The sequence below is a fragment of the Anabas testudineus genome, chromosome 15, assembly GCF_900324465.2.
Source record: "Anabas testudineus chromosome 15, fAnaTes1.2, whole genome shotgun sequence".
Taxonomy (NCBI): domain Eukaryota; kingdom Metazoa; phylum Chordata; class Actinopteri; order Anabantiformes; family Anabantidae; genus Anabas; species Anabas testudineus.
In genome coordinates this window covers 3,706,062-3,718,517 of record NC_046624.1, presented here as the reverse complement: position 1 = coordinate 3,718,517, position 12,456 = coordinate 3,706,062, and the positions used below count along the sequence as shown (strand labels likewise).

General features: G+C 40.8%; 1 protein-coding gene across 1 annotated transcript in view; it reads right to left on the bottom strand.

Annotated features, from left to right (window-relative positions):
- Positions 1-5,005, bottom strand: part of LOC113159306 (inositol polyphosphate-5-phosphatase A) — a 121,597-nt gene extending 116,592 nt beyond the window's left edge. The window contains exon 1 of the mRNA XM_026355928.2: positions 4,469-5,005. Coding sequence (XP_026211713.1) covers positions 4,469-4,546 — 78 coding nt within the window. The 5' untranslated portion in view covers positions 4,547-5,005. The remainder of the gene's footprint in view (positions 1-4,468) is intronic.
- Positions 5,006-12,456: the final 7,451 nt, after the last annotated feature.

The window sequence follows — 12,456 nt, the reverse complement described above, 5'->3', positions numbered from 1 at the left end:
CTTTGTTATTTTTTGTCTTGGGTTCTTTTAGGTTCACTCAACACAAATGCAATGAAAGCAAGGCTTGTAAACATTAAAAATAAAGACTTCCACATGGCAGAGGTATTGGGAGCTGCAAGATTTCAGTTCCTACAACTTAAGAGAAGCATGATGGACGCACTGTATCTGCACAGGCTTGTCTGTAATGTACCATCTCAGATGTTCATGTTGAGTAAGAAAAACACAGATAATAGACGAGAGTTTGGATTCTACACGTGAAAATTTAGGTCAGTTTTTCTCAAGAGTGAGTTTTGATGTCCAAACTTTCCACGTTAGAGTTGTTTGTTCTGACTGGTTTGCTGCTGTTTTAGAACACATTCACACCTTAACAACATACATCCGTCCGCTTTTAAAACAAAACCCACATCGGGCCTCATGGTGAGAATATTTGGTGACACCCAGGTCCAGCCAGCACAGTTTCCAACTGTTTAAACAAACCAATATTTTTATATTTAATGAAAGGAAAATAGACTTGAGCACTATAAACTTATATGAACATGCCCACACACTGTTACCAGAGTTCAACTCAACTGTTGAGAAATAGTACAATGAATGCATTGTCATATTTGTCTGGTCTTTACGTTGCCCGGTGCAGCCAAAAAACAAAAACTCAGAGACTCAGTCACGCATTTATTGACCAAATCATTCATCAAGGCGTTCTCCTTTAGCCCGTTTCCACTGTAGAAGCCATCAGCAGGCAAGACAGTGTCAGTTTACATTTAAGCAGAATTATTAATCAGCTTTATCTATGCTGAAGTGTGTATTACAGAGCGACTTTAGATCAGGAACCCACGAGAACTCACGAGAATCTTGCAGCATCATCCCACTGTCTCTTCAGTATGGGAAGAGATTATAAAACCAAGCCTGTGGAGTAAACATCCTATGTGTCTTGTAGCTTCATTATTATTCTGCGGCAGTTTAAAACACACAAGGCCAACAGGTATCATCGTACCTGACTTACATTTACATTTACCCAGGCTATAAGTGATTAGCTCGAACGGAACTGAAAATAAAACTTCACTTCACTTCACTTCACTTGTTCACTGTTCCCTTGCTGTCTTGGTACATCAGAGTGGCTGCTTGCTGTAAAGTTTGACTTAAACACTGAATGCTACTGTCTTTGCATTGATCGCTAAACTTATTGTAAAAGTAAAGTGGAAAACACACAATCAAGCTCTGCGATGGACTCACAAAAGTGAGAACCCAAAACTCAACAAAACACAAATTAAGGGTTAACGCCTAATGGCAGCTTTAAACCAATGTTTACAGTCATAATTAGTTTCACCGAGGTTCGCTCAGAGGACAAAGAATGGTAAATGACTTGTGCTCGAGGAGGATTGTTTGTTTTCTGCTTTTTTGTTTAAACAGCAACTGAGAAAAGAAATGAGGAAGGATTCAGATGGGCTAATTGACATATGGAGGCTGGCCGGCAGAACAGCTGTATTAACATCAAGGCGGTGGTTTTAATCAGCATACACAGGCCACGAGTGTAAAAAAAAAAAAAAAAAAAAAAACAGCATGAATGACTACGGATTATTCTTCATATGGATAATTAACAGTATAAAAGACAAAGAAGAACACAAGCTGTGAAAAAGACACACTTGGACAAAGCATATTAGAAAGTAGAGAATCAACTGTAGCTGCTTGGAGCTCCTCTGTGATCGGAGCTTCTTTGTCATTTTTACACAATGGCTAATAAACTTTAAATCTATACATTTATGAAAAGCTTTAGTTGTATTTACTAAAACATGGGGATAAAACAAACTATCAGTGGCACAGTATTTTGCAAAACTGTTGATTCACTGTTGTTTATTTAAAGTATGGATTTTTGTAGTGACTTGCTGTTCAACTGAAAATTCTTTAATGGAAAAAAAAAAAAAAAAAAAAAAACTTAAAATGCTTTTAAAATCTGGGCACAGAGAGTACAGCAGCAGTTCTTAACTAACAGCTTGAAGGAAATACATGTATATTATTTCTACAGCTCCTATATGCTGGAGATTAAATTCTATGCGATTATAAATTCACATAAGTGAGCCAGAGGCCACGTATGCTAGGATATGGCGTGTCCGTTGCAGAAACAGGGAAAAGTAATAAAGTTAAATAAGTAATAAAGATAAAAATAACTTAATATTGTCAATTATGCTTCTTACACCTGCAGCTTCTAACTAGCCAGAATTAGTCCAATGAGTTAGGTGTCATTCCAGAAAAAAGGCTGTAACAGTAAAACCACTAAGCCCCCTCAATTTAACTTGAACTCAGATAAAATTCCTAAGTAATAAAACGGCTAACTATTATAAATGTGCCATTTCTGCTTTCAAACATTACACGCTCTTAAGTTAAAGCCAAAAGTGGTCAGCTTCAGAGTAGAAAACAAACTGACTTTCTGCTCACGTCTAGTGGGCTCTCTGTATATAGGCTCTAAATGTGTGGCACTCACAAACTGCATCCATGTCATTCTAGCTGAAACCTCACAGTTATTAATCAGTCCTTGACATTTGTCCACCTCTTAATCTTAAGGTACACCTCTCATAGACATCTTAAATCAACAAGGAAGGAAAATCTGTGTACAGTATACGGTACTTTAAAGTTTTTAATCAATACTTGCAGAGTGGCACTCCCTGATCAAACACCCGGGAATTGACGTGTTAAGGCTGTGTAGTGTTTACATTTCTAATGGCTGTGAACACAGAAGCGTGCGGCCATGTAATGTGATATGTAATAAACATAGTTCCAAAAACAAGCAATTAGTTAGCTGGAGAACTCAAATGTCTACTTCATTTAATGCACAGGGGAGACATGATATTTTGACCCATAGTCATGCAGGAAGGACGCACGATAAGAGCTATACTAGAAAAACATCACACAAACTCAACTATGTCAGGCTGAGTCCCGGCGGCTTGTTAGGTTTGGGTCGTGTTCCGCCAACAAATCAAGACTTAATGTATTTCATATTGTATCTTGTAGGATCATGGTCTGGCTGTGCCCCCATAACACACAATCGTCTCATCTACAACAGGCCTAAGAGTGGAAACGGCATAAATAGCAATCAACAATGACTTCATTCAACTCATATGCATCACAAGGGTTGCGCAGCAGACAGCAGATAGCCTCATATATGACCAGCACACCCACTCATACAAGGAATCATGCTCAAATGTGCATTTTGGCTCAGTCTGTTAGAAGTCTGGTGGAGAAAAAAGAAAAAAACACAAGCCACCCAAAGCCTGGTGCTTGTGAGAGGCAAGCTATTTATAGGCTTACTCTAGTGAGGGTGATGGCTCTTCCCTCATGTTTTGGATCAGTACTTCACAAGGATGAGTGGAGGGAGGAAGAGGGAGACACTATTGACACAACACTGAAAGTGACACAGTGACAGGTTTCTGAACCTGACGTGTTTAATGGCAACCCTCATTCCCACTGCAATTAATGCCACTGTAGATACCAGCGTACACAGATACAGCTGTTTACAAGCTACACACAAACAACAAGACTCTGAAATGATATCAAAAGCTCTAGATATCATTCACCAACTTGCGCAGACACTCCTTAGGAAGCCTGACACACCTATTTACACACAGAGCATGGCGCTTTTGCTTTCTTCAGCCAAGCAAGCAAGTGGTTTAGTCTAGAGTGAATATTTGAATGCTGCTTGTTGTCATAATGATGCAAATACAGCGTTGGTGAGTCTACAGTCGGAATTGCCACTGGTGTTATTCAGAGCAGCGTCTACTTTAAGAAATACCCTGCCACCTTGTTCTGCAAGATACTGCAGGGCAGACCTGTCAAACTGACGGAACAAATAACTAGAAGGTGTAAAACATCACTGCAACTGCAGTGTATGTTGCAAAAAAAAAAACAACTCAATCAGGCAACAGCAAGTTTAATAAATAACAATCTTTGCTAACTTTTATAGCACAGTTTCCTAAAAACAAGCCTCGTATAACTCACTTAAGATTGACCTTGCATGCTGTAATGCACATAAACAGATTCATATAAGCTTTAAAAAGAAAAGGTGAGTGCACCGTGCAACCAGTGCAGCCCTGATCACCTCACTTACAGGATGGGCTGCAGAAAAGGAACTATTACGGACAGGGCAACAGTGCAGCTGTGGAAAAGCTGCATGTTATAGACAGTGAAAAGTGAGGGGGGGGGGGGGGGGCACACTGCATGTATGAAGCATTTTCCACGGAGAGCCAGCATGTGTCTTTGTGGATATGAGAGGCCCATGCGTTAATGGGTGACACCATACTGTAGGTGCACACTTGAAGCGACTTGTCAGACACACACACACACACACGAGTCGTGACCAGCTGAGACGTTGTTTGGCATTAACATGGAGATGGAGTTGACTGCGTGAGAGAAACACACACACACACACACACAGAGAGAGAGAGAGAGAGAGACAGCGTCTGTCAGTGGAGACACTCACATCCTCGAACAGAGATCCAACGTTGGCCGTCACCAGCAGGACTCCTGTGCCCTGCGGTGCTGTCAGCTTCCCTGCCATACTTCTCTCTCGCAGGTGGGTCGGGCACTTGTACAGCGGACCTTACGGTTACGAAGCGGAGGGGGGGGGGGGGAGGCAAAACAAACACAGGAGTTGAAGAACGTCTCACGACAACCGGGTTAAAACACGGACACTTTGCGAGTGAAGCCGGGGCTGAGGCGGCTCGACTGGGGCATATTTCTTGTCAGCAGCGGTCGTGCATCCAGCCTCACTGGGAGTCGCTGTGCAGTAGAAGGACCGTTGGCGGCGGCGGCGGCGGCGGTTAGCGTGCTGCTTGTCGCGCTGCTACTTTTTCACGTTCCGAGCCATCGCAAAAGTTTCCGTTTTTTAATCCACGGCGAGTGCCCGAGGGCTCTGGTTGTGGTTTCGAGCGGTGTAAAAGTGCGGCTCCTCCAGCAGCACTCTCTGCCAGGACCATCGCTTTCACTGTTTGGAGAGGAGAGGCTGGAGTCCTTCACTGCTCTGACGTCAGCGCGCCAATGGAAACATGGGGCTGTCTTAAAGGGCCAGCGCAACGTAAACACAGCAGCTGTGCCACTGACGCCTCGGCGTCCATTATCGGACACAACTGGACCACCACCATAGAGAGTGTTCGCCTCTGTTTTTCTTTAATGTGTCTTCCTAGTTTTCTTTATAGACTGCACATCTACTGCTCATGGTATGCTTGTTTTGTTTTTTCAGTTCAGAGTGTGCAGGGATGAAGCCTCCCTCACTGCCACTGAGGTAGTTGAGCGAGTTCAGGCATGCAGCAAAGCATGAACCAGGTGTATTTAGGTTGTGACATCAAATTGCAGGTTCCTCAAATTCTTTAATGTGCAGCGAAATAGTAGTGTGGCACATGCACGGCGTTTGAGATTGTTTGTCCTGCAAAGCATTGGTTGTTACAAGCAATATTTAATGTTTCTGTTCATTCGTGTGACCAGCAGTGCAATTTAGTTTTTGTATAATAGTAACAAAATGAGCACATTCATCAGACACATTAGCTTCAATTGCACCATTAATGTCAGCTGCATGGGTTACAGGTGTCCCAGTCAACAAGTCTATTTGAAACAGCTGGTTACCTCACATTGAATGAATCAATCCCCATTTCTGCAGAGTTTCAGCAAAATAAGACAAACTCTGTGAACATGCTTTTGAAGTCTTCGTCGTGATGTCAAAAAATATTCATCATGTTCCTTTGATTTATGAACTAATTCTCATTTGTCTGGCAGTACAATTAAGACTGTGGGTTTTATCAACTAGAAAATGCATTAAATAAACCAGAACTGATTTATTTGAGATGAAAGCGGCTGGAAATCACAACGAGCGCTAATCTACAGTGGGCTCAGCAGTACCAGAAATTCAAACACATTACAGGCTCATTTGGTTCATTGCTAATATTAAAATGTGTTGTGTGATGCTTGCTTTTGACCTCTAAGCTACTAGAATACACTCAATGCACTTCAAAAAGGCTGCGTTTTAAAATAGCCCACCTGCTGAAAACCACACTATAATTTAGTGTAGACGGTGCATGTCTTCTTTATATCAGAGCACACACACACACACAGTAGTTGACATGAGAAACACAAAGGTGAAATAATTCAGTCACAGCTGAATGGTATTGTGCATGCAGGCTCTTTGTCACACTGTCATTCCATACTGGCTGAGTCTTCACCAGTGTTTTCACAGTGGCAAAATAAGGCAAAAGAATTCCAGTCAGCTTTTATTAGCATTTCCACATATGCATGAATCAGACACATTTAGTTTGTCGGGCACAGCAGAGCCAGGCACACTTGGAACCCTGTAAATGTAAAATTACTAACTCAGTGATTTAGTAATAGATGATGATTTGTGGTGTGGTTTTTGTCAGTATGGATATCCCTCATGGTCACCTTATGCTATGCTTATTCTTGCCTAACAGGGGATAGCTATCCCATAACCTTTAAAACCAGACTCAGAAAGCAAAACTGATCTTGGCCTGATGCACGTGTGCTAACATGTAACGCCCTTTCTATTGTGTGTGTGAGATCCTTGCGTAGGCCTGGACGCCGACTGCCAAATGTGCACACGCAGTCTTTGAAATAAGTTCGTAAGTTAGGTTCTGGCAGCATGATCTTGGAAAGATTAAATTTAAACTGGGAACCAAATCAGTCCGGTGCATGACTGGAGTTTGTCAAGAGTGTTTATAGATGCAAACGAGCTCCAGTATGATGGATTATTCAGATAAACAACAGATTATATTGACCTTTTCTTGGCATTGCAAAACTCAACAAGTTGCTTATTCAGCATTATCTTACCTGTTTACTGAAACAAGGCTTTCAAGTGCTGGGAAAACACAAGTAACCACATATGAAAACTGAGTTTAGTGTATGTCAGACTATTATAAGTGGAGGCCAAATGGATTTTGTACACTACAACAAGAGCAGAATTATCACTTAGCTGAGTACAGTTGGTTGCTTTTGCTTTTGGAAATTACAATAATCAGTGATCCTGTTGTCACCTTTTGGCTTCTGTCACCTCACATCTGGCACGAGCACAGCATGACCCTCCTGCATCATTCACACATCATCGTGCTTTAATTACAGACATGCTTTTCACACAGCATGATGTGATCTCCCCTGATGGTTTCCGGGGAGTCTGGGACCATAAATAGCCCTCTCCAGTTAAAGGTATTTGGAGGTTACCTGTGGGCAGGCATAGGACATGCTGGACAAAGGTGCAATGAGCTCTTGTTCCTAAGAGGACAGATGTGGTCAACAGAATCGGAGTGATAGTTGACTGTGTATACAGTAGGTTTGGAGAGGGGGATCACGGCTCACTATGAGTCATTGAAGAGAGCTGGGAGATTATCGCTGAAAAAAAGAGTGCTCACAGCTGTGTCTGGCATGTGTTTGTGTGTGGGAGTGTGTGTGTGTGTGTGTGTGTGTGGAGAGGTAAGACTCTGTGTCTGTAACCATGTCATGATCTCGTTTGCATGAGTGTATGTTTATTTATATGGCGTCTCGACATGTTCTGCATGTGTGAACATGATATGCCACAGAATCTCCACAATCAGTCATTCTGACACACAAAGAGGATAATGATAACATTCAAGAGGCAAGAAATCAGCGGCAGGCCTTTTGTGTGTGTACAGCGTTCTAATTAAAAACACATCAAACTGCCCTTGAAAACAGTACAAACTACATACCTTCTTCTTTGCAGAATTTCACAGAGGTGAGACCCACTATAGAGTTACTTAAGGTGTGTCACCTGCACTGGAGCATTCTCGGTCTGACTGACTGATGTTTATCATAAAGCTAACGTGTATATGCTTATAGAAAGTCCTGCTGGGTTTGAGAGCTAATAGTTTTACTCAGGGGGAGGCTGAAAGAAGACAGAGCTTTAAAAAAAATACCATTTGCGGTGTCCTTAATAGGCAGAAAAAGAAGGAAGGGAAGAAGGGACTGAGGATGAGACAGATAGAGGATCAAGGGGTGGAAAATGAAGGTGGTGCCTCGCTGCAAGCATGACAAAGCAAATCTTTAGATGAACTACAGCCACATTTTGGGAAATATCAGAAAGTAGCCCACAAAAGTCATGTCTTAAATACAGTGGCAAGAAAAAATATGTAAGCAAAAAGTAAAAAGTATGTGAATCTTTTGGAATTCCATGGTTTTCTGCATTAATTTGTCATAAAATGTGATCTGATCTTCATCTAAGTCAAAAGTATTAACAAATATAATGTGCCTAAAGTAATAACACAAAACAAATACCTGATCTTTCATGTCTTTATTGAGAAAAACCTCACAGTGCATATGGAAAAAGTATGGGAATACTGACCTCAAAAAAGCTAATTAGAGTCAGGTGTTAACATAAGTAAAAATGTTTTTTTGATGGTGTGGAGTAGAGCTAATTTAACTGACATAAACCTCTAACTTTTTGAGTTTGCTATACACAATAAGAATATGCTTATATGATCTGGAAAAAGTTACAAAGTGATTTTAAAGTCGTTAGAAATTCAGCAGTCTACAGTTAGACAATCTACAAATGGAGACACTTTGGGGCTGTGGCTACTCTACCAAGAAGTGGGCATCAAGTCAAGATGACCCCATGATTTTACAGTAGGCAAAGCATTGAACTAGCAAGATGTCTATGGCAGGACACCACAAAGGAAGCTGCTGCCTACTAAACAAAAATTGCTGCATGCCTGAAGTTTCCCAAAGAGCACATTGACACTCTACAGAAGTATTAGCAAAATGTTTAGTGGTCTGATGAAATTATATTGAACTATTTAGAAAGAACACACAGCCCTGTATCTGGTATAAAATAGTCACTGCATATCATCATGAGAACATCATCCCAATCGTAAAGTATGGTGGAGGAAACATCATGATTTGGGCCTACTGTGCATCAGGGCCTGGTCAGTTTGCAGTGATTAAGGGGACTTTAAAGAATTTGGGTGATGCAACAGGACAATGACTCAAAACACACAACAGAATAGCTTCAGAAAAACTAAATCCACCTTTTGGAGTGGCCAAGTCATAGCCCAGACTTCAACCCAATAAAGATACTATGGAACAACTTGAAGAGAGCCACACACATGAGACATCCAAAGAATATGACAGAGCTAAAGCAGTTCTGTCTGGAGGAATGGGCTAAAATTCCTCCTGAATGATGTGCGGGTCTGATCCACAGCTACAGGAAGCGCCTAGTTGAGGTTATTACTGCTAAGGGGGGGGTCAAACAGTATAAAGAATTGAGCGATGAGGTTTTCATGGTTGTTCTCAATGAAGACATGAAAGATCAGATTTTTTTTGGTGTTATTATTTCAGGCACATTATATTTGTTAATACTTAATATAATGTTCAACCACCAAGGCCTAATGTTGTTTTGGTACGGAAACAACACGCTGGGAGCTGTCAATTAGTTTGACTGGTGCTTTGAGTCCTTATGCTAAGCTAAGCTAAAGTAACTTTATAGTTATTGGACAGACATGAACTGAAAAAAAAACAAAAAACAAAATTCCCAGGCAATAGTATTCAACCTGTCCTGTTGCTCTGTGGACACTGCTGCTTCTTCCTGTTAATCAAAAAGCCTGAAGGAAAAGCAAGTGGAAATGGCCCTAAAAATAACAGGACAAATATGTATGGAGGTCTGTGTGCACTCAGATAACAATTCAGGTAATGTGTTCCATGAGAGTCAGTAAATACTACACCGTTAACTGTAGGCAGGATATCCCACAGTGGGAAGGTGAGGAGGGGCCAGTGAATTTTGTGTGTGTGTGTGTGTGTCTTCTGATAAAGCAGTTCTACGCACAGGCCTGAAGCCCCTCCTCCTGCTCTCGGGGTAATGGAAAAAATTATGTTGGAATTCCTGACTGCAAGCAAGTATGTGCACTTTGACCCCGGCCTCTCTACTGCTTCAATTTGCCTTTCTAAAAATAGACAAACCTGGAAATAATCAGGCTATCTTATGTCTCTTAAGAAAAAGGGATTGGGCCATGTAACGGTGTATTAAGACTGGCCCAACGTGATGTTTTATCTACAGCCGTGCTCACGAATCGTGTAGACTTGATGTATGTGTCCCAAGAGAGCTTCCTTTGTTAGCATGGGAATTTACCATGAGAAAAAAAGGTTTCATTGGTGGAAGGGTGGAGGTCTGCGTGCACATTTGTGTTGTTTAAAGATAGCTGAACCACGTGCGGATGAAATCTTACCTCTGAGTCACTCAGGGGACAATTTATATAAGTCTGACATATTTTCATATCATTCAAATGAAAATGTTTGCAGTAATTTCAGATTGCTTGAACAAAGCTCCCATATGTTTCCTTTAGTGAATCATAATTTCTATTAGCCGAAGCTTTTACAGAGTCTGTGACATTCTGTTAGAGACTATATTAGTTCAACCTTGGCAGAGGGATGACAAGCGTGTGGAAACTTAAAACCTCCTGGTGCACATAAACTACACTGCCATTCTAGATTTTCCTATGTATTATGAATGTAATTTTCAGATTTTATTTGTAGAAAAAACGCACCAGTTTTTTTAAATGTATTGTTTCTATATATTGTAAATGATTCCTTGTAAATGTAGCGTGTTTAAAGGCACATCCAGTCCATGTTCTCAATGTTTTTCAGCTGAAGCCCTTAATAAATGCAAATGAGCTTCAGTGTTTTTCAGATGAGAAGAACCTGTCCTCCCTGCTGACGTCATCTCACCTGGTGTTATAGAATTAAATAATCTAAAGCTCATAGGTTTATTAAATTACTTCTAGATCTCTGAAAGGTAGAATCATTTCATTACACACGTCGTTTTTAAAAATGCTGCTTTCCTAATTCATTATATGTTAATTTAGAGAATTAATTTTAGCTTTCAAATGACTGTAAACATCTGCCTCTTTGGCTTTTGACTTTATTTGGTGCTGCTAAATAGTGCACGTTGGGTTTTCAGAGCTTTTTGATTCATGACAAATTATCATAATAACCTAGTTTTAAGTAATTACTGTTCTGTCTGATTCATCGTGATCATCACATAAGAAAATGAGCTGAGAACCGGGGGAAATACAGAAAATCCAAGGACACAAAGTGGCCATTAAAAGTCTGTTTTCCCACACTGGAAGCTTCAGTTAATCCTGTCACTTTATTTCAGCTGGGTCCCTTCACAAAGTTTGTCTTTTCTGCCTGGACTGTACCCTTAAATCTCTGGCATATTTCTCCGCCTCCCTCTCTCAGCCAGAGAAGCTCCCACTGAGAGAGAGCCTATTTTGGAGCTCCCAGTGGGTGCTTTATAATATCGCCCCATTCTAATTTATCCTCCCTTACCAATTAATTTGGATCACATTATTCTACTGGGATAAAGGTCAGTTATTTTCTGAAAGAGGCTGCTGATGGCCTAAATCATTTTTAGTTCCAGGGGCCCTGAGTGGTAGCACTGTCCCAGCTTTGACTCAGTGTTCATACGATTTTAAATTCTAGAGTAACCTAATATGTCTAACAAACTCTTTTAAATTCATCTGAGAAACATGTCAAACATGTTGTCACAGTTTACACAGTAGACAAGGAGCAACGTTAGCAGCATTTCTATCAACCTAAAACTTCACCTCTCACTTTAATTCTGTTTCCTCTCAACCAACTTTTGGGAAACATATGTGATTATTTTGCATCTTACTTGTCCACTTTCTTCACCTGCTACCTTCTAACATTGTCTGTTGTTAAAATAGCAAACAGCTTATATGAAGCCAAACTCTACAGCAGTGTTAAAGGCGCACTAGTTGATTATTAAATAATATATAAACATGGATCAAATGATTTTGTGTTATGAGAAAGTGGGTGAGTCTTGTTGGAGCTGTGCAGACATTGTGCAGAACAATGATTTGTTTATTTTGGACAAAATCTCCATGGGTGCATCTTTAAAGGGTATTTTTCTTAAAACCCCGCCCCCTTTCTCTCATATTCCTTGTATGACCTCTCTTTAGATTAAGTCTTTTAGCACGCCTCTTAGTGCTGAAGTTATTTGTTTAGTTGAAATGATTATTGATTGATTATTAGTTCACTTTATTTCAAAACAAACACATCCAAACGTTTCCTTTCATAACTGTAATCAGTCATATGATATCACACGCTATTGCATGCTATGATCCTTCCTGTACCACCGCCATCTAGAGGGGATACACTGAAAACACACACACACACACACACACGCACACACGCACACACACGAACAGAGAGACTAAATAGCTGAATGATGATATCTTCTGTCACAAAGCTGCCTTGTATCGCAGGCCAGTTCAGTAAATAGGGTCTCAGAAATACTTGTGCGTCACAGGCCTGAAGCCATTTGCCCAGCTAAAAACAACATTTTCATTTTAGCAACCAAAGAACAGAGGCGGCTGCCCTGCTCAGAGCCAAGATCACCTCTCCCACTCGTTCCTCCATTCATTCAAACCATAACTGGCA